Genomic DNA, 20800 nt, shown 5'->3' with positions numbered 1-20800 from the left:
CTTCTGAGCCCCAGTAGTAGCCAAATGGCTTCAGGACCCTTAGACCTTTTTTCCCTAGATTTCTTAAGACACCCGGATCTTTCTAAGGGGTAGGTTCTTGGACCCTGCCTCCTTCTTGGCCAAATAGGCCTTGTGGAGGAGTAGGACGAAATTAATGGAGAACATCTCAGAATCATAACTCGGATCCAGTTCTGCATCCTCCAGGTCCTCCCTCCCTTCCTAGCATGGGCAGGGGTCTCAATCACCAGAAAAAGCTGGGGAGGGGAATCTGCAGCTCCACAGCCAAAGTCATGCTCCTAGCACGCAGAACTAAAATGGCCGCCATGCTTTCAGAACCCCCAGGGGACTCCTGCAGCGCCACTAATCGCACCTGAGGCAGCCACCTGCCCGGCAATCCGCTCTGAGGTTTCCACCCCCCCAGGAGATGCATTTGGGGGAAATCGTGGCCGTGCCAAGGTGCGCCTGTTTCTCTCTGCAGCCACGGTAAACTTTCCTGTGCTAATAGGGCAGCGTTATGCTGCAAAAATCGGGCCTAAAAATAGCCCTTTCCTGCAACGTGATCAGCGGTGCTGTCCCGGTGCAGATACCCGGCCCCGACCACACTGAAAATTTGGCCCCACTCACCTCTGATTGCCTCCTGGCAGCACACTTCAACCAGCCACCGGAGCCCTGCTTGAGCCTGTACTTCCTCCTGCACTGTTCTCTTCTCTTAAAAAAAAAAAAAAAAAAGGAACAGACAAGCAAAAAAGGAATAAAAGAAAATACTTCCCTGCTTCTGGCTGGAAGGGGCTGATCAATAGGAGGGGCAAGGACCCAGAAGGGGTGAGGGAACCAGGATCCCTGGTTATCAGCCCCCCCCCCAAAACCAGGGTCAAGCTAGGACAGGGATAACCACCCCTCCGCTCATCCTGCTCTACCCGAGGGATGGCCCACAAAGGAACCTAACACCTTGGGGAGCCGTCCTCTAGGAATCTTCCTTCCCAGAATCTCCTTCTTTCCCTCAGGACTGCAGACTTGCACCTCTACCATCTGCTGGAGACAGAGAAATACTGAGGGACTGCAGATATGTTGCAGTGCCTAAACATTTTGTTCTCTGCCTCCATAAACCCACTTGTCTGGACTGATCTGGGGTACAAACAGGAATAAGTAGTAAAGGGGTCCAGGAGGGGGAAGTCCTGGGAGGCCAGTATGAGTGCTGAAGAGAAGTGCTTTTGGAAGTTCAGAATCTGAGGATCCCAGGAGGAGACAGCCTCAGAAACTGAGTTGTGAGAGGATTGGCTTGCAGGAGTTCCAAATCTGTCTGCCAGAGGAAGATCAAAAAGAGTACCTGACTGACAAAGCATTCAGAAAGGAGCTCTCTATGGTGTGGGTAAGAGAGAGAAAAGAGGAAGATAATCTCTTCTACCCCAAGGTACTGGGAGAGTCCAGGAAGGAAGGACATCGGTCCCAAAGAGCTGCTTATTCTTGTGGACTATATGGAAAGAGACTGTTTATTTCTGTGAACTGCTTAGGACTTTTTTTTTCCCTTGCCATCTGTGATAATAAAAAATAAATAAAATTCTTTAACAACTTTGGAGACTGTGTGGTGTTTTTTGGTGTTTCAGCTGGATGGGTGTGCAGGAAGAGTCCCTGAGTGAAGGAAAAACTATAAGGGCCTTGAAAAGTAAATCTTTTCCCTCCTGTGTGGGACTCCAGGGAGGTCAAGAGGCCCTGCATGATTTGTGACTCTCCCCATGTGCCCAAGGGCTGACAGATATGGGGGCTACAGGGATCTGGACTACCCTCAGAACACAGTTAGGGTGATTATTAACAAGTAAAAGGCACCACTAAGACCCTGCAGGCAGATCTGGCTGTCCCTCCAGAACAGATGACCAAGCAAGGAGGAGCCTGGTCAGGGAGGCAACCAAGAGGCTGACGGCACTTTTGAAAGAGCCACAGGCTTCTATGGCCAAAGCATGCATAAGAACATAAAAAGTTGCCAGACTGGGTCAGACTGAGGATCCATCAAGCCCAGCATCCTGTTTCCAACAGTGGCCAAATCCAGGTTACAAATGCCTGGCTAGTACCCAAACATTAAACAGATCCCATGCTACTAATGCTGGTAATAAGCAGTGGCTATTCCCCAAGTCAACTTGATTAATAGCAGTTAATGGACTTCTCCTCCAATGGACTTCTCCTCCAAGAACTTATCCAAACCTTTTTTAAACCCAGCTATACTAACTGCACTAACCACATCCTCTGGCAATGGATTCCAGAACTTAACTGTGCATCATGTGAAAGAATCTTCTCAGATTTGTTTTACATGTTCTTTTTGCATACGACAACAATATCCCAAGCACTTCACAAATCTGGCCTGTAAGGTTGGATGGCAAGGATACCATTACTCAAGAGAACCCACCTTTAATCCTGTAGCAAAATGGGGGATACTGTAGCCATGTGACAAAGTTTTGTGTCTAGCAAAACTGTAAAAAGAACTTTTTGGCTTGAAAGAAAAGCCTTATGTTTGGTACAAATCCAACACAGCACATCGCTCAGCAAATACAATCCCTACCGTGAAGCATGGTAGTGGCAGGACGGAGTTATGGGGACATTTTTCCATCGGCAGAAATTGGAGTACTTACTTGTCAGGATAGAAGGGAAAATGAATGGAGAAAAGTACAGAAAAATCCTCAAGAAAGCTGAAACAAGACAGAAGTTCACCTTTCAGCTTGAAGACAACCTGAAGCACACAACCAAGCTACACTGGAATGGATAAGGAACCAAAAGTTAAATCTTCTGGAGTGGCCCAGTCAGAGCCCGGACATCAGTCCAATCAAAAATCTGTGGCATGACCCGACGATTGCTATCCATCAGCGCTTCCCAAGAAACCTAAGAGTTTGTGAACAGTTTGTGCAGAAGAATGGTCTAATATGACACATCTAGGAATGCAAAGTTGGCATAGACCTATCCCAGCAGGCTCACAACTGTAAATACTGCCATAAGTGCTTCCACCAAGAACTGACACAGGCAGGTGCAGACTTATCCAATTGTTAGATTTCAGTTTTTATTTTTAATATGTATATGCTTTGTCCCCCCAATAAAACATTTTTGCTCTGAAAGGTATGGAGTGTAGTGTGTGAAGTGGAAACACATTTATTTAAATGCGTGCAAGTCTGACACACAAACATAATGTTTGAGGGTGTGTAGACTTTTTATAGCTACTGTATGCCCTGACCCCCTCCCCCCCCCAAAAAACAAAAAAAAACTAACAGGACTATCACCTCGAAGATCTAATTGAATACTTTAAACAAAAAGGCAATAACTAAGGCTGCCGATTTCCTGCAGCTGCTTAGTGGTAGATTCTGCAGTAAGTGTTCAAAATTTCTGCAGCAACATTTTTGAAATTCTGCAGCATGTTACATAAATTTGTAAGTTCAATTTTAAACACTCATTTAAACCCAAAAATACTTAACCAAAATACAAGATTGTTTTGTTTCTATTTTCTCTCTCCATCACAATTTTACTTTTTTTTTAAATAATTGTTCCTGCCCTCTCACTGCAGTTTCTCCCCGCATTGCCTCTTTCTGTATCCTGTTTATTCTCTTCTTCCCTTCCAGGCTCACATACTACCTCCTCCTCTCCCACTTTCACTACAGATCCACTCCCCAATTAGACTGTTACTTCTGACCTCTCTCCTCCCCAGGCCAGCAGCTGACACTGCTGCACTTTCAGTCTGGTTTCCCGAAAGCCTCAAAGTGCGAGTGGTGCTTCTGCTCTTGTAAGTGTGTGGGTGCTCTTGGTATATCAAGGCTCGGAGAAGGAGGGGCCAGAGTGACAGTGGGGGTTGCTGCAGGGTTGAGTCTGCAGCAGATCTAGGAAGGGGGCCAGAAAGAATCAGTAGTGTGGTGAGGGTAGAGGGTCAAGCCAATGAGGTGACTGGGCCAGTGAATTTGGAGGGGACAAAGGTGGCAATTGCTAATGTGGAGATCAGAAAGGGAGAAAGCAGTGGGGCAAAAACAAAAAAAAGAGCTTTACAGCAACTGCAGCATCTTCACAGAAAACCAGAAACTGTGGCTATAACCCTAAAATCATCTTCCAAGAGGATTACATTTTTTCACTTACCACCTCCCCAAGGAGCCTCTACTTTAATACAAAACAGAGGCAAGCCACAGAATCAACAGCCCTTGGAATAACATACAACCCAGAACTAGAAAAGCAAAGATCATAAAAGGTCTACAGCCACTGCTAGTAAAGGATGAACCACTGAAAGAAATTTCCTGCACCTCCAAGTCTAGCTATCCAGCAGCCTAGTTCAAAGCAACAGGCAAGAAGCAAGCTTCAAACAAATTCAAAAAGAAAAAAATGGGATGAAACGCTGCAAAATACCACACTGTAAACTCACCTAGATACCCACAAGGCAAGGACGTTCAGCACGAACAGATTACCTTCACGCTCTATTAATGCGTAGCCCCTGAGAATGGCGCTAACAATATGGCTTCTTTAGCAACAATACTGGACATCAGGTTTGGATTACATAAGAGGGAATGTGCCAAACTAGGAGAAAGGGGAAAAATTGAAAGCCAGCAGTGGCCACAGAGTGAAACGGCCAAACGACTGCGATAAGTACCTCAAAAGGAATGGACAACATCACAAGTTAAATTACCCTCTCTTTTGTACCAGTGAGCCAACTCTACTCCACCTTTCAAACAAATGTCCCAATGTATTTGAGTTTGCACAATCTATTGCAACTCCTGCTAGTTAGCTGTAACAGTTTTGCACTGTCCAATGATAAACAAATTAGAAACCACAATGATGGCGTCCTCTTCATGCTGAGCCCCATCCTGTGCGTTCCGAGTCCTCTGGCAAGGCACATTAAAACCGGGAGTACGCAGTCCTTTGCTGCTGCGATGGCTGTTGCGCTTGCTGCTGCTGCTGCAGACGGAGTTGCTGCGAATAGGGGTCTTCCAGGGATTTAACAAATATGGTATTTTTTGGACCCGTCTTCCAGATAATTCCATTGGAGTCTACCACGGAGGACTCTACTGTGATGTTGTGAGTGCCAAGAATCGCAAAGTTCAGCAAAAACTGGGTACTGAAGTAATCATTATGGGGCTCCACTCTCTGTTCCATCTCGTTCGTCATGCCGTCAATGGGTATCTGAAAAAAGGATGAACATTGACATGCAAGTCCCAATAGCAGGCTGACTGACTCTCTCTCTTCAGTCCTGGACAGTCACTGAATGTGAAATGCAAGCGAGTGAGGCTGACAAGGTGCGAAGTCATGGAAAGCAGAATCAAAAGGAACATTTTCCTACTTTCATGCATTCAGTCCTCAATAACAGAGTCAACACGTGGTAGCATATAGGGATAACTTTCAGGGCCCAACAGCATTTTCAAGCAAACTAACCATGTTGATTCTTAAAACACAAGGCATAAATTGTGAGAAAGGCAGTAGTTCAAGGCTGTTCAGAATCTTTGATTATGCACGCATTTTATACAGGGGATAAGGTTTACTATAGAGGCCACTGCTCAAGTACTGAAAGAGTCCATGTTCTAGCACTTAAAACTTGAGGCAGCGTGAGGGAAAGAGGAGAGTAGACAGACAGTGGAAAGGGAGAAAAGCACACAGGAGATGGAAGGAAGACGAAATGTATACAAGATAAATACAGTCCATGTAAAACAAAGCTAGCTTATCTATCCTTCTATGTATTCTTTTTTTTTAAATTCTGAACAGCAGCGTACACAAGCAAGCGCCTGTGGCAGAAGCATGTACACGTCCACTAAATCATTTCACATGCTAGCTAAAATAAATTAGAGGGAATACTAATCCGCAACTCATACTGCTGCCAAGCACCATAGCATCTGACTTGTGATTAACATCGCAAATTCCTGAAAACCAGTGCACATCTGCTTGTGTTCTTCAGTTTTACATCCAGTTGCAGATCTATGGTCAGCCGAAGGATGCCTGTTCAGTGGAAATGTCGGCGTGCTGACGTTCTTTTCCAGGCTGCTGTGTCTCAGAAAACGTGTGCACCCAAGTATTAATTTTAAGCACATGTGACCTACAGACCGTTTTAGAAAAAACTCACCTTGTAGTCCTGTCCAGGTTTGCTTTGCAAGGCTGAGGAGACATTGAGACAAACTGCTTGGATTTTGCGGAAAAGGCCTGGTTTGGAGCCATGTTGGATCACGCCCTCGACCTTTAAAGCCATTTGCTGATTACTCTGCATTGGGATTGGTTCTGCGGGATTACGCGGTGATGGGGATAGAGCAAGCTGGAACACAAGAAGTCAGGCAGCTAGCATACACACTGCTCTTCCCTTTTAAGCACCAGGGACTAGAGACCCAAGCATAAGGCAAGATAGGAAAAACTGAAGAATCAAGTTTCATTTGAATTCAGTAACAGAACAAACATTTATACTAGCATTTCACTCAAATGCAATACTGGACAGGAGAGCTGGGTGGCATTGCTTACTGGCCCAAAATTGTCCAGCAAGAGGCCAGAGGTAGATATTCAAACCGCGTTCAGCGCTATTTAGCCAGATAAGCAGAACTTATGCAGCTACGTAGCAGCCGCTGAATATGTGCCTACATTCAGCAGCCACTGCTTAGCCTGAAAGTCCCTTGTACAGCTAAAAATTACACGCATAAAAAGTGGGCATGTACTGGGCAGATATTTGCCCCATAGAGCAGGCCCCAACTTATCCAGCAAAGTGCGCACATTCAGTGACTTTGCCATGCCGGATTAGCTTTGAATATCTACCCCAAGGTATTTAAGATATGCACTTTCTTCTTTCTTTTCTGAAATAAATTTAGTCTCTCTTTTCCTATGTCCAAAAAAAACATTGCATCCCATTCCTTTACTGAATGGGCAACACATTCCTCCGTTTGAGCTTTTACCTGTCTAACTGACCTCCTGTCTCACTCTGTTTCTCCCCCTCCTATCCGTTTGCATTTTCTGAATGCTATTTGGCTGCTCTTCGTTTCCTCCCATTTCTTTGCTAAAGAAAAAAGTGTTCTTTCTGGTTTCTCTCTATGCCTGACAAGGCCTCCCTAACGGAATCGTTCGTTTTCTTGACGTTAGCCCTTCTGAGACTGGGACTCTAGTTCTAGAATAGCTTGGTTCGGATCTAGTGAACCACGGAGTACAGCGATCACTGGATCCTCCTGTTCCCCTTCCCAAAACTTCAGGGACTGTGTCTCCATTTGATAGTAGGTTCAGTGTCACCTCACCAAGAATGGGTGCCCCAAATATGTTGCTTGAGAAATCTCTTGCTGATCTACTTCAAACTGATCTACAGCTGGCACTTTTTAAAATACTAATTTTTTGGCTCAGCAGTTTTCCTTCTCTCCACTGCACTTTCAAGCTCAGTCAGAACCAGCCTGTATTGGGCATCAGCACCATGAGCTTTCCCAAACCTGGATGTTGCGGGCTAAAGCAGAACAGGGATCACCAACCCCCTGCTCGCCCGGCTTGACCTGAGGGATGGCCCACGAAGGAACCTAGCACCTCAAGGAGCTCTTCTATTCTTCTTTACCTAAAACTAACTCTAAAAAACAAAAAGAAAGCGAGATTAAACTAGACTTGGTTTGCACCTCTACCATCTGCTGGAGACAGAAAAATACAGAGGGATTGCAGGTGGCACACTCCGTAAGTAAGTAGCAGTGCCTGAAAAGCTTTAGTGTTCTCTGCCTCCATCTACTGGTAGGGATGCAAAACCTGTTTGTCTGAACTGATCTGGGGTATGAACAGGAACTCCCTTCAGAATCCTGTGACCATGGGGGCCCGAGTCCTGCCACTGGGTGTTTCAGATGAGTGGCACTCCCCCCTTCCCAGAGGTTGCGCACACTTCCTCTGCAGTATCCCTACCCTTGGCTAGCACAAGGAGTAGAACACCTGACCTGGAAATCAAACCTGCACGGCAGTGGGCAGCACTACCGCTGAGCCAGCATGTAGAATCACTTTTAAATTAATAAAAAACTAAGATTTTAATCGTTGCATTATTGACACGATCACCTGGATTCTCTTAGTTGCTGGATTTATTTTGTCCTAAAATATATAAAAGTCTTATTCCACTGTGAGTTTACATTCCAACTTATCTGGATAACAGAATTCCCAGTCTCACTGTAACATACCTTGATGCTAGTTGACTGCAGTTTCTGGAAAAAATACCGCTGAAATGAGAGGGGAACTTTTAACAAGGCGATGACCGCATTACACAGGCAAGCTGTATGCTGAAAGAACAAATCAAACAGATTGAAGAAAACAATCAATAGAAAACAATTCTCCCAATTTCAGCATCAGGGAGTAAATACAAGGTTACATTAGCTGCAGTTTCTCTTACTGCAGGACAAACGGACCTTCGCTCACAGCGCTCCAACACATACTTCTAATTAAGTCAGCAAAGGAATTCAAAACATGAGGGTTAAAGCTGAAATACTGCATGTTAGCAGAGGTACAAAACCATCTTTTTCTTTTAAAGGAATGTGCACATTACCCAGCCTCTGTAAAGCACACTGGGAATCTCTGCACACTGCGAGGAACTCTAGATGCCTTAAAGTTGATTAACAGTTACTGAATGGGTATTCTTCGATGGCCAGTTCTGATAAAGGAAACATTACTCTTGGCGGGGAAAAGCAGCAGAGAAACACAATCCGGCACAAGAGCAAAGCACAAGTGATGTGGAACTGTAGAGTTTCACGCAAAGCAGCTTCTTGCAGACAACGTGCTGCTCGCTACAGTAGAGGCTACAGATATAGGATGGATAATCTTTCACAGCGGCACTCTGCTTATGCTAACACTGCCAAGGATACAGGCTGCTACATGCTCAGGCTCCTAGCTCTTCCTCCAGCATATAAAACACAGTTATGCACGGTGCACACCAAACCATTTAACTGGACATACTCCACACAAGCAACAGGATATATTTAAAATAACGGCAGAGGCAATATTTGACTACTGATCACACTGTGCTTCCATCTGGCTCTCCCAGGATGCAAATTTTGCATGAATCCCGGTATATAAAAATGTTAAATAAATAAATAAATAAATAAATCTACAGCAGGACATGGGCACTACAGAAGCACTCCTTTATAAAACAGTGGATATCTGTGGGCATGAATCAACTTCACAATGCATGCTCCTAAAAACATTGCCTTGTCTGTCATGTATGCTTCACAGTGCGAAGTCAACTGCCACAAGAGATGCAGTACCACACTGCGACTATAATCATCTGACGGCCAGGGAGGCTCCTCCTATTACTTACCATGTAAGAAACAGGTGGGTATTTCCTGCTGAGAGACTGCACTTCCTCTAGCACATGATTAAACACAGACATCATTTTTCGTTCGTACTCGCTGTCTGCAGGGGCTGCTCCAGTGAAACTGTACTCCTGGAAACTGGAGAAACAGAAGTCAATACTCATTAACTCTGTCAGAACTGCCATTTACAATTTTTGTGACAGAGAAATTCAATCTACTTTGAACCATTATTGAAGTTTGAAAAATGTGTATAGTGCATTTATACCACGAATCCAGGTAAACCAAACCATCTCCCCATTCTCCATGGCCTGGTTTTAAGATAGTTATACACACTAGACAGTGATACAGCTCTGATGGGTTACTGCACAAATACTTCCTTCAAAATTATCCCTCTCAATAGAGATGAGACAGATCTGATGCATATTAAATAAAAGACTGCAAGAACAATGTCAGGCTGCAATGTTTTATGATCCCTTTGTAGGTGGGAAACTAGGGACAAACGTTATATCCATTATTCTGCTGTCATAGACAAAGGGAGGGTAATGGTTGACAGTAAATAATTGAGTAACCATTTGCTGGAGCTGGCTCTCCCAAGATGCAATAACCTTGCACTGGGTAGTGCTTTACCTGCAAAAATTGTGCTCCAACTCAGAGACCACGCCAGAAACACTTCCCAAGCTTACAGCTGTAGAATTTTGAACTCTGCTTTATTTGTAGCCCAGCTCCAGCTGTTAACTATTCATGCCACAATGTCCATTTATTTATACAAATGTCTATTCCACTGATCTGCAAATCTCAGCCGAGTACGAAAAACATACAAAATAAAAATGCACAAACAATAACTTCCTGGGCCACCTAAGCGACAGGTGTGACATTGCAATTCCTGGAATAGAGGTCGCTGTGTTGTGTTGACACATAAAAACACTTTTTCAAAAAGTTATAGAAAAATTATTTTTTTTGTTTTTGCTCCCCAAAGTACTTTTTATGATTTGCATTGATGGAGATTCGCACGATGCAATATTTATATGCAAAAATCTAGAAGACCTGAAAGAAAACATCCAGTTACTAAATGGGCTTAGTTGGGACATAAGTTGTACGATACAAGGCACTGAAAGCACAACTCAGGAACATCAGCAAGGGCATCTAGTGGAGGATTTTCCTAATCAGAGTTTGGAAATATTCCTGAGCTAAAACCATACTGATCTGAAGCTCATAACTAACTTACTAGCAAGGAATCTGAACAGAAAGGCTCACCCTCTAATCAAGGTTATAGGGCTGTGAAAGAGGTCACCATCTCTTCCACAGGGAAAGGTAGCATCAGACCAACACTTACAGATCAGATCAGATCATACTACTGTAAACAAGCTCTTGGACGAAAGGAAAAGGAAAAAGTACAAAAACCATTTCTGATCAAAGTGTGCGCCTGTGTGAACAAGAGAGGCTCATCGGGGCTTTGGAACCTCAGTGCCAGGCAGATGTGGACGAGAGATCAACTCTGCAGAAGAGGATAAAGCAAAGCATTGAGACAGATGCAGGCGTAAACCCCCTGCAAAATGCCTCCCAGAACAGGAGAAAACCAGCATAAGCTACAAAATGCATGTGAGTGTTGTTTATGAACATTAATTTATGGGATCAGAAGGATACCTTATAAGGATTTTAGGCAAACAGTTAGGTCTGAAATTTCATTTTTTAGTTTCTTCAGAACTCTGGGGTGTATACCATCCAGTCCAGGTGATTTACTACTCTTCAGTTTGTCAATCAGGCCTACCACATCTTCTAGGTTCACTGTGATTTGATTCAGTCCATCTGAATCATTACCCATGAAAACCCTCTCCATTACGGGTACCTCCCCAACATCCTCTTCAGTAAACACCGAAGCAAAGAAATCATTTAATCCTTCCGTGATGGCCTTATCTTCTCTACGTTAGCTTCCACTGTCTGGGCTTGTTCCTGCTCCTCACCCGAATCCAGATGTTTGGGGAAGAATGCCTCCCGGAAGGTCCTCCACTAGAGGCTCTCTATCATTCAGGTCTCCCAAGGGTTTGTTCGTATCCACAGACTGGGAAGCCTGACCTAGGATTCTCTGAACCCTGGAAGACAAACTCGCACATGTCCGCTTGAGCTTAATAAAAAATGGATCTTGTGTCTCCCCGAGCTAGGAAAGGCTACATCCCATGGCATTCCCAGCTAGATAAACCTTATGGAGAAGGAGCACAAATTGAGGGGAAAAAATAGTCTGCACCCTCAGGATCCTGACCCAGGTGGACCACCTCCTCAGACAGAGGTTCCTGGTTTTCCCCCTCCCCCCCCCCCCGCACAGTTTCTAAAAGGAAGTCATAGAAGGAAGACCCTGCTGTCAAAGCTTCTGAAAAGAAATCTACAAAGGGATTGGAGTACAGAAAGGAATACTGCTACACTCCTAAAGTAACCAAGACTTCAAAAGCTGGTCCTGAAGTGCCCCCAAGTGCTAGTCTGGTTTTCAGGATATGCATGAGATTGCTTTCATCTGCCTATTCACTGTGGATATCTTGAAAACCAGACTAGCATGGGGAGGGGGGGGGAGCATTTCTCAGGAGAGCCCAAATAAGACTCAGAAGAGCAGCAAATAACCTCTGCTGTCAGGAGTATGGAGAACCCCCAACAGCAGTTGCAAGCCAAGGTACTTTCATGAAGTATGGAAGGAAACCACCGAGGATCCCTCACTCAGGATTTATTCCAGTGATCACATGGGACATGAGGAGGTCTATGAAGAGAGACACTCAGCTCTGTAAGCAGAGAGTCCTGGAGTGAACAGATTTGAGAATAACCTAAATATAATCCCTCTTAGATAAGAGGAGCTGCAGATAACAGAAGCTATGAACCATTCTACAGTTAAGCAGGGTCACTTCTGCAGACACATACAAGGTCTATGCCATCTGCACAAGAAAGGGGGCGGGGGGACACTAAAAGTAAAATGGAAACATCTTATAGCAGAGTTAGTAAGATTTTACTTTTAGCAAATTCTAAGAAGTCAGAAGCCACGAAGCATCAAGATTCTATCAAATATACCAGGATTATGGATATCCTGCATATTAAGAGGTATTCGCATAAGCAGAACTGTCAGACAAGTTGCAGGGAGTTACAACTCAAACCCACTCACTTAAGGTGTTAAGGATATGCACTGAACTTACAAGTCATTAAGATGCAAGGAGGAACAGGCCACGTACATTTGTGACTACATCAACTGGAAGGGAGGTTGGGATATTGGAAGCAGCAACTTCTCTTGCATATGGCAGCACGGAGAACACGAAGCAGCAATTACCTTGTACAGGATGCCAGCCCCAAAAGTCTGCTCAGTCACTAGCGCTATGGATAGATCGACCATGATTGCAAAAGTGCAACAAAATATAGGAACCAAGAATATAAATATGGCTTATTATTCATTTGATTTATATTCCGCTTTTCAGGCACTTCAAAGCAGATTATATTCAGATTTAAAATGTGAACCATTTAAATGACTGAAATTTACCCCTTTGTTCGCCCCTTCATTCCCTCCTGAAGTCCCGATCTTTGTCCATTTTCTTATTTCTGGCTTTTTATCATGGAAATTCCAATTATATCTGGAAATGGTAAATATGGTTCACTTGCCTCCTGTTCAAAAAAATACCGCTACTCTTCTAAATCTAAATCCTTGCACCAGAACTAATTGGTGTCTATTATACCTACTTTAAATTACCACTATAACTTTATCAACGGTGTTATTCATATTTTGTAATGCTCAATCAGTGAGGAAGAAAATTCTGGTCATATCGGACTTGATACATACTAACAACCCCGATTTCTTCTTAATCACTGAATCCTGGCTAACAGACTCAGATATTGTTACTACAAATAATTTATGCCCTGAGGGATATACAATCCTCTTTGAACCTCGTCCAAACCATAGAGGAGGCGGCGGCCTATTAGCCATTATAAAATCATCCTTTTGTCCAATAAAAAAACAACTTCCAACTCCGGCTTCATATAAACTTCTACTTCTAACTACCACTGTTTTAAACATCTGTATTATATATTGCCCGCCTGGTCTTTTACTCAGACTTATCTACTTTTCTAGAAATACTTTCCTCCTTACCGATAGACTTATCAAAAACCATATTAGTTGGTGATTTCAACTTGCATATTAACTCTATTCCACCATCCCCAATTGTGACCTCCTTTTTGGATGCCATGACTGGCCTTGGTTGGGAACAGTTGATTCAAGCCCCTATCCATACTCGTGGGCACACTCTAGATCTTGCTTTTTTCAACCCTTCCTTTGCATCTCCTATGCCCAGAGAAAACACTTATTAACCCAATCCCTTGGTCAGATCATTACCTCATCTGTTTCGCTCTAAATTTAACAAAAACTATTTTAAACTCAAAATGTAATACTACAGTATTGAAACAAAAATTTGTGTCTTCATATTCTTTTGATTCTTATTCCGAAAATGCCCTCATCCCTGGCCTCCAATACCAATGACACAGTCACAGTAGGGAATACAACTATCACTACAACATTAGATTCAATAGCTCCTTTAAAACATTTTTCACACAAAGAGAAGCCTAACGCTCCTTGGTACACTAAATCCCTTCATTCCTTTAAAACCCTGTTGAGACAAAAAACGTAACTGGCGACGCAAAAAGCTTCAGATGCAAAAAAATACATATTTTCGTACTTTATGTCAATACAATAAAGAATTGAACACAGCCAAAAAAACCATTATGCTAGCAAAATTTCACTTGCTAACGGAAATCCAAATGCACTTTTTAATATTGTTAAGTCACTAACCACTTTGGACACCAGAAATTCTACTATATATGACGCTCTTACCTGTAACAAGATTGCTATTCATTTTAAAAGCAAAGTCGATAATATATCCAAGGAATTCACACATCTACCCTACTTTCGGTAGCCCCCCCCTCCCCGATCGTAATTGATCAGAATTCTCTCCGGTATCTGCATCAACTATACTATCCGTGATGCAGAAGCAAAATATTTCTGACTCTCCACTGAATCTGTGCTCTGGTTCTCTTTTCAAATCCATGGGGTCCCTCACCTGCAACTTTCTGTGTGCACTGGTAAACCAATCTCTTGAGTCAGGCTTGTTTCCAGATAGTCTAAAACAAACTTCAATTCTCCCAATAATAAAAAACAAAATGAAAGATCCATTAGATTCTAACAATCTTAGACTAATTTCATTGCTTTCATCTTTAGCCAAACTCATTGAATCTGTAGTATTATCTCAACTTTCAGACTTCATCACTGAACATGACATTCTTCGCCCTGGCCAACATGGTTTCCGTAAAGGTCATTCAACGGAAACGTTACTTCTTTCTTCCTTTGATTCAATATTACGAGGCTTTGATTCTAATACAGATTTCATTACAGTTTTCCTTAGACATTTCCGCTACTTTCGACACCCTTGATCATCATATTCTTGTTTCAGGTTTACACTTCATATGCATCTCTGCGACAGTTTTAAATTGGTTCTCATCTTATCTATCAGACTGTACGCAACAAATTAATATTGATAACCATTCATCTGATTGTTATATGATTTCTTCTGGTGTTCCACAAGGATCTTCTCGTCCTCCTATTCTTTCTAACATTTACCTGCTTCCACTCTATCATATTCTTTCCTCTTTAAACATTCAATTTAAAATATACGCTGACGACATTCAGTTTTTGGTTCCTTATAATACCTCATGGTCCTCTACCCTCTCTTTGGTTACTCTATGTATAAATACGATCAACGCCTGACTATCGCATAACCGCCTAAAACTAAACCCTTACAAAACAGAAATTGTCTACCTAACATCTATTTCTAACCCCACAACTGGTCCTCCCTCTCATCTTTCAATAAATGGCTTATCCATTCCTATTCTAAATCAAGCATGCAACCTAGGAATACTGATAAACTCTGATCTCTCACTGTCACAACACATCTCTGCTGTAACAAAAAAATCATTTTTCAAGCTACATCTATTAAAACGTCTTCGTTCCCTGCTTTTTCATCAAGATTTTCATACAGGTTTTCAATCCCTTGTTTTTTCAGGACTCGATTACTGTAACGCACTCTATCTAGGTTTACCAGACTCGGCTATTCGTCCCCTGCAATTAAGTCCAGAATGCTGCTGGTATATTATCCGGTACCTCTTTAAGAAACCATATATCTCCAATACTCTGTTCTCTTCATTGGCTTCCCATAAAATTCAGGATCCAATATAAAAAACATTGTCCATAATTCACTCATTTATATACAACCCATCTTCAACTTGGTTATGCTTCATCCTTCGAATCTATAAACCAACACAATACCTAAGATCTTTAACCCAAAATTTATTGGATATTCCCTCAGTCTGTCTTGCAAGGCTGGACATTACACGAAAGAGAGCCTTCTCTGTTGCTGGTCCATTCATTTGGAATTCTCTGCCAAATTTTCTTCGACAAATTTCAAATTCGCAACAATTCAAGAAATCATTAAAAAACATACTCATTTCAACTAGCCTTTAATATTCCTACATCAGAACACACTTAATCACCTTCGACGTTTAACTTCCTTCACCAACCCAACAACTCTACTTAAATATACGTATGTGGTTTGGCGCTGAATTCTAGATTAGATTTTATTTTCAATTTTTAGTAATTTTTTATTTTTTTTCACATGCTTTTGTAGTATTTTAATTTTTACAATATATTGTTTGAGATGTTATATTTATTATTATGTATGTTTTGTATGAAAACCAGTTTGATTAATTTTTATATTGTAAAAGCGGCATATAAACATTTTTAAATAAATAAATACATGTTTGCCCAATTCTAAAATTGTGCATTTTCTGGTTCCAAGCATTCAATTTCCTGCAACTTTTGGGAGGAAGAAAATTATACAAAGCCATGTGCAAGCAAGTAAAAAGTACACAGCAGAGTGGTTCCCATAAATGTTAGATTTAAGGACTGGGCAAACAGCCTTCAGTGCTTTTTGTATATATGTTTTTGCTTACACCTTTTTATGCAATTTTCTTTTCCTTCCAGAAGCTGCAGATGGGTTACTTCATAATTGTGTAAACAGACTTGTAGCCTAGTTTCTGCATTTCTTGTCCTAAAAGAGTAGACCCAGGTTCCTCAGTCAGTTGTGAAAGAAAAATCTGAGAAAAAAAATGAGCTGGCCCTCTGCCTGCAGCATGTAACAGGTCACACATCACCCAGTGGTTTGAATCCACAGAGAGCATGCACTTTTGGAGAAAGCTTTCCTCGTACCTGGGAGTGAGCGGACTGGCCAGTCTAGACAGAGGCTGCTGAAACATTGCAATTTCTGGATGTGGAAGACAGTTGAGCAGATTGTCTCCATGAACTCAAGAACAAACTCTGCCGATTCAACAGGATGCCATTTGTTACTGCAAGATGCTGGAAGCCTGGGCTCCCAAGGCAGGAACACTGGGTTTTCTTCTATACATGGATAAGCTCATTTGGACATTTGTTTCTGTATGTTTATGTTTTTAGGATGATGACTTATTTAGGCCTCTCTGTTTTGTATTCAGCTTCTTCCAGAACAATTGTCTGGTGGGGATCACACAGTAAACATGCATAACTAAAGTGGTTTTCAAAGTTTGCACAGGTTGGTCAAGTTCCCCTCGCTGGAGGAGCTGGTGATCATGGATTTGCACTTTGGGACAAGGTAAAGAACCAAGCTGATGTTCACTGCACTTCCCAGACTCCTGCTGAGGGACAGAGTAAGAAAAAATTCCACAACTATGACTAAGGAACTAGTTTGAGACCTCTAACTACTTTCGGTTTCATGGCAGTGTTGGTATAATTTTACAATAATGCAATCTGGCATTCACTTTTTTCTCTGTAGCACAATTTCACTTTTTCCTGTAAATATACCTTGTAAATACACCATCTACAGCAAATCAGATCAAAGCGAGTGATGCTGTCTAGTGAACTGTACCACTTGTAAATTACCCAGATACTCTTAGTGAAGGTGTGTGGGTTTTCTAGAACATGCTTCCTCATGCCTACAGCCTGTGGATCGTTTGAAAGGAGTGTGCCAGACCATGAAGGGAGCAGGGCAAAAGGGTTGGAATGAGAAGCACACAGGTCTGTGTTATCCGGTACCCTAGAACTGTAGACAAACATCAGCACGGCGCACCACATCGCCAGTGTCTCCACATTGATAAGATATGTAACAAACCTGCAAAGCTTTAAATAAAAAATACCCACACCACACACATCCCTGTAAGGATCACCTACAGCAGGGGTGAGCAAAATGTTTTGGACGGGACTACAATTCAAGTTATTGAGCACAACAAGAGCCGGGGGGGGGGGGGGGGGTGTCTCCCCTTGGAGCTCCTTGACACGGCAATCAAACCCTCAGCACCTGCTGCAGGCATTTCAGTATTCAGCAGGCTTAAGCCCCATTATTTTTAGCATCCAAGGAGCCCCTTCGATCATGGGTCTCAGCTTTTCTCAAAATCAGAAAAACCTTCAACCCAACAGGTTCAAGGCATTTTCCCAGCTAGCTCACCCCAGTCACGAATGCAGACCCGCACCAAATAAAAACAGAGAGGCCATAAAGTATAAACAGTAAGGTGCAGACACTACTAAAAGCCAGACTCATATGCAGCGCAATAACGCAAACACAGAAATATCACCATTCCTCAATACAAAGAAACCTAAATCAATCATAACAGTGAAGAAACCATACTAATAAACAGAATGTTTCAAAACAGTTGACAAATAAACCACCACCTAATTAAGAAGAATAAGGATAAAAAAAATCTTTAAACAATTTGCAAAACAATCAAATATTTCAAAAAAAGCAGACATATCAAACAAGCAATAAATTAAAACTAATAAGGATATAAGAAAAATCAAAATCACCCCCTCTCCATTTCTGGAAACATTTACAGTCACCCTGCCAAAGTAGACTTGGATTAGAGGAAGGAGAGGAGGGTACAACATCCTCCTTTCTCTCTCATTTACACACACACATACACCCATGCACCCTTTTATCTTCTTCTTCTCACTCCCCTCTACGTTCTTTCTCCTTTACCCCTTCAAGTCATTCACCCCTCCATCACTCACCCTCTCGCTCAATCCGCTTACCTTCCCTGTCAGAACACGCTCACCCTTTCCCCTTGCTTCACTCTCACCCTTCCCTCAGTCACTCACCCCTCCGTTCCTCAGTCATTACCTCCCTTTATTTACTCCCTTCATTTCCCTCAGTAATTCACTCACTTACAGCCATCCAAGTCCCCTCCGTCACTCCCCCTTACCCACTCACCCCCTCCTTTCTTATTCTCACCTCTTCCCACTCATTCCCAACACTCACCTTCTCCTTCCCATTCATTCATGTCCCTTCCATTTCAGTCACTCACCATCCTCACCCCTTTCCCTTCCTGTCTCAACCCTTACTCCCCATATTACTCACATTCTCCTTGATGGGGAGGGGTGGGATCCTTGCCAGTGAGCCGATACATGGGGTCTCTCCTTGCTAGCAGGGGGTGGGAACCCTGCCAGCGCATCATCACACGTGGCATCTCCAATCACACCAGTACATCATTAAACCATGCTGTCGCGTGTTTGAATACATTGCTCCGCTGCTCCAACCTGCCTGCTCAAGTGTCCAGCCTCATCAAGGGCGACAACTCGGGTTTTGATGATGTCGGACACTCAGTCAGGCAAGTCTGACTGACAGCGGGCCGCACATAATGCACTTTCCAAGTGATAGGCGGGCCGGAATAAAAAACTTGAGGGGCCGGATTTGGCCCACACTGACTTACATTATGCTAAGGCATCCAGCCCCTTCAAAAGGTTTTTTCTTTCCCATCAGACCAGCCCAGATGATGTCTTGTTAACAGAATTAGACAAGAAAGACACGATTTTCCCAAAGAAGTGGCTGAAAGTTGTGCAGCATATTTAAAACTGGCTGAGAGCTAGTGAGTAAACCAAACTTTTCAGTGCCTCCCCACTCTTCTCAATCTTGCTTCGCCTTCGGCCTTCGGCAATTTCCACAGCAACCTCAGAGGGTAAAAAGCGTTTTTCCCGCAGAAATCGCCAGCCTGAAAATTGCCCATCTTGCCTGCATTTCCACAGCACGCATCGTTTTACCTGCACTGTCCTGGAGCAGGGTTAGGTCAGGGGGAGCCACAGGCATGCGCATAGTTTTAGCTGGGAAAAGTCTGCGCCGGAAAAGAAAAAAAAAAAAAAGCCACTGGAAATCTCTCTGCGGGTACTTTTTCCTTCAGTAACTTTCAAAGGGGGGGGGGGGGGGGGGGGGGCAGTGGCGTGGACCTTCCCCATGAGAACTGGTGCAAAGCCTGCGATATAAAGTACCTGTGAGCTCTGCAGCAAAGCAGGCAGCTGGAAAATCCATCCCCACTATCTTTTCATTTCTTTACACTTTTTTTTTTTTTTAAATAAAGAAAATGTTCTGTACAAAGGATTAGTGTTGGTCTGTGGAGAAAATAAGGCTCCAAAGACAGGAAAGAAAGTCCAAGATGGTATATGCAGGAAGAAGATATAAATCTTAGTTAAGTTTGGATCAGTTTTTTTTTTCCTTTGGAAAATGAAGTCTCCCTTATAAATCCTTGGTGCTTTCTGCAAGAAGCAGTTAGAGGCTATGGATCGTTGGCAACTGTTCTATTCCAAAAGCCATCGCTTCAACTCAGTAGCTGGGCCCAGAGCAAGAAAAGGAATGGGTGGAAACCCTGAAGCAGCTGGCAAAGGATGGGCACCCCCCTCTCTCAACACTGCCCCCTCCCCCTCTCAGAATTTGCACAAAAATTCCTTAATTTCTTATCTGCCTTTACAGCCCAGAAGGATTCTTCAGAGGTTATGGGGCTCCCCTCCTGTGAGAAAGATGAGAGAAAGCAGCAGAAAAGGAGCCAGAAAAGCTGCTCTCAGCTGCACGGCACCCGAGCTCCTGCAAAACTGGAACAGTGCAGCAGGTCAGGTACCTATGGCTCACACTCCGAGCCCTGCACGTAAAGGGAGACTACAGCGGCTCCAGGGGCGGTGCCCGGCTGGTGGAAACTGTTGAGAGGCAGTTGGGAGTGGAGATGGGCTAGAAAGGAGTTGGGGGTAAGGACAAAGTGTTGAAGGAGGTCACCTCGGACAACATCCCAGGAGCATCTGAGAGGTGGGGTGGTGCTTTATGTCTGGGATGGCATAGAGTCCAACAGGATAAACATCCTGCATGAGACTAAGTGCACAATCAAATTTTTATGGGTAGAAATCCCTTGTGTGCTGGGGAAAAGTATAGCGATTGGAATATACTACAGTCCACCTGGCCAAGATGGTGAGACGGACAGTGAAATGCTAAGAGAAATTAGGGAAGCTAACCAAATTGGTAGTGCGGTAATAATGGGAGATTTCAATTACCCCAATATTGATTGGGGAAATGTAACATCAGGACATGTTAGAGAGATAAAGTTCCTGGATGGAATAAATGAGTTTTATGGAGCAATTGGTTCCAGAATAGACGAGAGGGGGAGCCATTTTAGATCTAATACTCAGTGGAGCACAGGATTTGGTGAGAAAG

The 20800-nt window shown here is 43.2% G+C and overlaps 1 protein-coding gene across 2 annotated transcripts in view; it reads right to left on the bottom strand.

Moving 5' to 3' along the window:
* Nucleotides 1-2181: 2181 nt before the first annotated feature.
* The window catches only part of INTS7 (integrator complex subunit 7), a 110342-nt gene continuing 91723 nt past the window's right edge, over nt 2182-20800 (bottom strand). Inside the window, exons 17-20 of one of the 2 annotated variants that reach the window (XM_029593249.1) lie at nt 9245-9377; nt 8115-8213; nt 6068-6253; nt 2182-5136 (exon numbers count right to left, since the gene is read on the bottom strand). In XM_029593249.1, the coding sequence (XP_029449109.1) occupies nt 4852-5136; nt 6068-6253; nt 8115-8213; nt 9245-9377 (703 nt within the window). In that variant the 3' untranslated portion in view covers nt 2182-4851. The remainder of the gene's footprint in view (nt 5137-6067; nt 6254-8114; nt 8214-9244; nt 9378-20800) is intronic. The other variant, XM_029593250.1, reaches the window with a different exon arrangement.

Source organism: Rhinatrema bivittatum, chromosome 3 (genome assembly GCF_901001135.1).
Source record: "Rhinatrema bivittatum chromosome 3, aRhiBiv1.1, whole genome shotgun sequence".
Taxonomy (NCBI): Eukaryota; Metazoa; Chordata; class Amphibia; order Gymnophiona; family Rhinatrematidae; genus Rhinatrema; species Rhinatrema bivittatum.
The sequence above is the reverse complement of the archived record's forward strand: the minus strand, read 5'-3'. Positions and strand labels throughout refer to the sequence as shown.